The sequence below is a fragment of the Episyrphus balteatus genome, chromosome 2 (genome assembly GCF_945859705.1).
Source record: "Episyrphus balteatus chromosome 2, idEpiBalt1.1, whole genome shotgun sequence".
Classification (NCBI taxonomy): Eukaryota; Metazoa; Arthropoda; class Insecta; order Diptera; family Syrphidae; genus Episyrphus; species Episyrphus balteatus.
In genome coordinates this window covers 133239950-133245546 of record NC_079135.1, presented here as the reverse complement: position 1 = coordinate 133245546, position 5597 = coordinate 133239950, and the positions used below count along the sequence as shown (strand labels likewise).

General features: G+C 33.9%; 1 protein-coding gene across 1 annotated transcript; it reads right to left on the bottom strand.

Moving 5' to 3' along the window:
* Positions 1–336: 336 nt before the first annotated feature.
* Positions 337–3938, bottom strand: LOC129908910 (transcription factor btd). The gene is made up of 3 exons (XM_055985742.1): positions 3706–3938; positions 1729–2063; positions 337–1624 (listed from the first exon to the last, which is right to left on the bottom strand). Exons 1-3 carry the CDS (start codon positions 3793–3795, stop codon positions 556–558), a joined length of 1494 nt encoding a protein of 497 aa, XP_055841717.1. The 5' UTR covers positions 3796–3938; the 3' UTR covers positions 337–555.
* Positions 3939–5597: the final 1659 nt, after the last annotated feature.

The window sequence follows — 5597 nt, the reverse complement described above, 5'->3', positions numbered from 1 at the left end:
AGTTTATTATCTATTTTTAATTTCTTTATTTCGATTTTGCTTCAAACTCTTTTTAATCTAAAACACAAAAACATATTGAAGAAATAAAACTTATTCATCCCTATTTTGAGCTTCACTTGAACAAGAATACTTTTTCATTTCACTTTTTTATTTTTGTGAGTTCCGGCCAAAAATTCTATTGCTAACTTCAACCGGGGATTACCATCATAGCAAAGTTGTTTTTAATAGCCCAGCTGGCATAGTTTTTATTTATTCTGGTGTAAAATAAAACAATTTTTTGTATAAGTTTTTGTTTTTAATTTATAAATGTATTAACGTTTTAATAAAATATACACACTAACAAGCTATATAATTCGTATTTTAAATCAATATTGTTAATTATTAAAAATAAAAAAAATCTATTATCTAAATTTTAATTAATATTTACAAGAAAATAAAAAAACTGCATTCCATAATAATAATTATAACAGTATTTGTTTTTTATCTTACATAGAAGACTTATTTGAGCATTCTTTTATGGCAACATTCAAAGGATTTCAAAAAAAAATGAAAAACTTAGTTCTGATAACTGTGTGCGTTCCAAGGATGATGATGGTGATGATGCATGGAAACAGGGTAATTTCCAACTGTCGATGACGGCGCTGACATCATACTATTACTGATGAATTCTGGGTAAGCTGGATAACTATCGGTCTTCATAGGGTAGCTGCTGGCTGATTGGCTCATCGCTTGCAATGGATCGTATTGCATATGCGACAATGAGGTGTATGGTGATGTTGTTGAGCTTTCACCCATGCTAGTCATTGTGGGATAATAGCTGGAAGAATTAGACTGCTGATGACTTTGTATGCTTGACTCTGTGGATTGTTGGTGCTGAGGAGGGAATAAGGAAGAACTCTGATGATAAAAGCTCTGATAAGGATTATAGCCGGAAGGAACTTCGGGTGAAGAGGCAGCTGTAGTTGTTGTTGTTGGTTCAAGTTTTAACGCTGGCTGTGGTAAGACAGTAGTAGCTTGTACAGGAGTTGGCTTAACATCACCCACTGATGGTGCAGTTTCGTCCGTCTTTTTCGAAAGTCCCTTTTCAGCCTCCGAAACAGCTGCGGTCTTCTTGCTCTTTTTGTCCTTGAAATGGGTTTTTTTGTGTTTGCTTAGATGATCACTGCGCGAAAACTTTTTCGAGCAAATCGGACAGCTATATGGTCGATAGTTTGTATGAGTACGTCCATGTCGCTGAAGTTCATCTGATCTTGAGAAACGTTTGCCACACGTTAAACATAAAAACGGACGTTCACCAGTATGCCAGCGTAAATGTGTTTTCAGATGACTCGCCTTTCCATAAAGTCGCTCGCATCCAGGAATATGACAGATGTGTTGTTTACGTCCTCGCTCATCAGGCCCGACAATTGGTGGTAAACCGGACATTTCATTTGTACAATTCGGACACGTGCATCGAACACTCCTTCGTTGTAATTGAGTTTGAAAAGCTATATCATCGAATGCATTTCCAAATCCATAAGAGTTGGAAGTCCATGCCTGATGAGGAAACCAGGGAGCTCCCGCTGACATGCTCATATTTCCATAATAATCTGGTGTCGCATATTGAGCATATGGAAATTGGCTTCTAAAAAGAAACAATAAATACAAAAAATTCAGTTGTTAGTAATGAAAGTTTATTTTGAGCATAGAATATTAAAAAAATGGTGTTTTAATTTGTTATATCCTTACCTTGTATAAGCATTCCATGTGTAACTGCTACCCAAGTCAACATTTTGCGTTGGAGGACTTGAAGAAAACGATGTTGGCGATGGAAAAGCACTCGGCGAAACACTCGCCGAAAGACTTGAATTCGGTGAAACAGATCCGGTAGATGATGTTTGTGGTGGATACTGAGGTTGGAGTAAAGTTTGAACTTTTGCTGCTGAACCTGATCCATTGTTATTGGTGATGGGCTTTTGCATTATTGTTCCTTTAGGTGCCATTAAAGAACTCGTCGATATTGCCGATACTGGATGAATGTACATATTTGCCGAAACGTGTGTCGGTACAACTTGTGGTTTCAACTGAAATGATAGAATTGATGTACAATTTTAGATAGATGCACAATATATAGGTTTAGAGATGGTTATGGATTATGTACGCTAATTATCTAAAGCCTACTTATTGTGACCTAATATAAAAAATAAAGGATATTCCAGGTATACAATAAAACCTCAACACAAAGATTATCGGAGGCATAATATTTGTTGTTAAGGAAGGACGAAATTTCACCAAAAGAACAGGCGTTTAAAATTGATAAGCCGATTAGACCTTTTTTGTTTGCAATCGTTTTTCTTGGAAATGGGTTTCGGAAATAAAAGGTTAGGTCGAGGTTTTCTAGCTAAAGTGTGTAAGTACCTATATTTTTGTATGTCTGAGTACTGTGATTTGTTCCTGACCAATGAAATAAGCTTACGACGGAACTCCGAAGCAGGTAAATACTTTTATATTATGTAGAGTAGATATTTATTGGAATTATGTTCGTTAGTTTTTATTGCGGCGGAATTATTTTCTTCCTTCAAAATTTGAGATGGTAAATTATACCGAAAATTTTCCCGCGGAATTCATTGATATCTATATTTCAACTTCTACGAAATTTAGATAAAAACTATTTCTAGGAATACTTCAGATTTCTACATACTTAATCGGTTGAAAATCCAAAGGCAGAAGCAAGTTTTTGGGCCTTCTAATGAAACGAAAACGAGTGTGCAGTAAAAAAAGCGGTGATTTTTTCTTCAGTGAAACAAAAATTAATTCTATACAACGCAATGATTTTCTACGAATTTTCACAAGATAAAGTAGATATACAAAAGCGTTTCGGTATTCGAAAATTGCATATAATTAAGAGCGAATTCACACAAATTAACTTGCACGCGAACATAACTTTATGATACTTAAACATTTTATAACAGTACCTACCGTTTTGCACTACATAATTTCGGGTTAAAAAGGATTTAGTAATAAACATGAGTAAATATTTTAGGTAAATTAATATTTTTATAGCTTTATTATACTTGTATCTATATATCTCTTGTAAAGGAAGTTAAGTAGGTAAGGGACTAAGGGTCATTAATCTAGCAAATAAACCAACCACGTATTTATTCATTTTTCTTTCTGTTTTGATGGTAAATTATTATCTACCTGTTTTTCTAAATAATTAATAAGATATAAAGTTTTATAAATTAGTAACATGCACAAAAGTTGAAACGAGTAGAAATTAAACTGTTAACAATTTGAAAAATTGCTTAAAAACGTCTTTAAATTTTTCAAACAGTTTCTTCTGATTTGAGATATTTTAATTCATAAGTCAAACTGAGAAGAATATTTTCTCAAGGGTTTTGATACTTTCAGTCTGAAAGCTACTTTCACCAGTTACCCAGTTTTAGAGCTATTCCAATCTGAATAAGTCAAAATTCCAATTTTTCGTTCGAAATGCGATTATAGAATTCAAAAACCTCGACTTAAGTAGTTAATTTGAGATCAGATTTGATTAAATAATATCGAAATCTTTAAAAAAAAAGTATTGTAAAGTTTTGTAAACCTTAAAAAGGACAAAAAAACGGATTTTTTGAAAATTGATACCTAATTCAAAAACCACAATAAATTGACAATCAATTAAACTATTATAAATTTATAAAATAAAAAGGTATGTTTGTTTACACTTACATCATCTTCAGACATATTAATCCGTTCATTAGAATTCGAGAACTTAGTGGCAGCATAAGGATTCACATAGTTACAAGTTGCGTCAATCATTTTTAAAATGTTTTTTTTTTTTCTTTTTTTATTTAAAGTTTCTTATATATTTATTTTTATTTTAAATAAAATTCATATAAATTGTTCACGCTGTCAGTATAAAATGAATTATTATGCAATCACATTAATCAAAATGATAACAACACAGCAGCAATATATATAATAATTTACACAATTATTAAGAAAAAACAAAAAAAAAAAATAAAAAATCCAAATTGCGTATTTTATTCGCACTTTTTATTTGCACACATGCAGTTGGTATGTAATTTAGTATTTTACATGTGATGCAGGACGGTGTATAAACCAAGTTATAGAGTAGTGAACTTGTTTTTTTTTTTTATTTTGTTGTTTTTTATTTTTGTTGTTGTTTTAAACTTGCACAGTGCTAAGCTAAGGTAAAACGTTTAACTTCCGATAATTACAGTTCAAAAAGGAAGAGCACGAAATGCAGCAATATAATTGTTCTCGTTCGCGTCGGATCTTGGAGGAGAATGAATGTAGGTAGTGCACTGAAAGTGGCACTATACTATAGTATCTATAGATGAGCCAAAAAAAAATGTACTTCACGGATATATAGAACCAAAAAACCACACACAAGAAATATGAAACAAGAACAAGTTGAAGATGAAGACGAGATGAGATGGTGCAAAAGACACACGTCGCTTCGGTCGGTCGGCCGTGTCCACTCTCTCTTGTTTTTAGGAAGCAAAAATTTATAATTATTGGTCTGAGTTTGCTGCTGCTGCTGCTATGGCTCTGACTCTCCCAAACAACCACCGGTAATTATCGTTTTCGACTGAGCCTCTTACATCTGTACACGGTGCACATAAGTTGTGCGGAAGAGAGTGAATTTGAAGAACATTAGGTAAGGTTGCTAGAAAATGTTGGGTAGGGGAACAAGGAGGAGAAAAACCATATTACTTTCTCTTTCCCTCAGTAAGAGTTAAAAAGAGATAGCACCATCCATTCTTCTCATCGTTTCTCTCTGTTTTGGTATTTATACTTTTACTATAGCCCCTGAGCAAAGCAAAATCAGGTATCGGAATTCAGAATGCCTTGATATTTGTCCAAAGCAAACACACAAAAGGTTAAAGAGGAAAAAGAAACAACAAAAAAGATACACGAAAAACAGTACAATAAGGCACAGGCACATCCAGCTTGTGTGCGTTTCTTTTTATCGCACGCAATATTGTGTATCGTTAACCTTCTCGCTCTTTAGTGGTCCATTTTGGATGCTGGCTGATGTTGGATGTTGGTGCTGCTAGCTGAGTGAGAGCAAGATTTATCGAAATTTGAATCTGTGCTTCGTTTGCCAGGAGCGAAGTGGGCAAATAACATTCATTAGGGGCGCACAGGAATATGTGGCATGCGGTCCAATGAAATAACTGTATTTAAGTGGGCGTGACTCAACACCCGGTTGACAAGCAAGCGAGAGAGCAAATACATGGAGAGTCAGAGTAGTTGTTGTATTGTGTTTAAAAAAGGTAAGGTACATGAAGAGAAAGGAGCTTACTTTGTTATAACAGGGAAAAAATCATCATCATCCTTTGAATTGTGAGTCTTTGAGACGTTACGTTTTACGTAGGTACTAGGTATAACCTCGTCATGAGCAAGTTGGTAATTGAATGTGTGTATGCGCGTATCACGCGAGTACAACAAAATTGCATATTGATTTCGTTTTCTTCTTTGTGAATATAGAAAAGTCCCCAATTGTTTTTATGTTTTTATTGCGGGCGTGAGTTTAGGGAGCAGCCTTAATTATACTTTTTTCTTCCATTAAATTATGGACCACGATTTGTTTA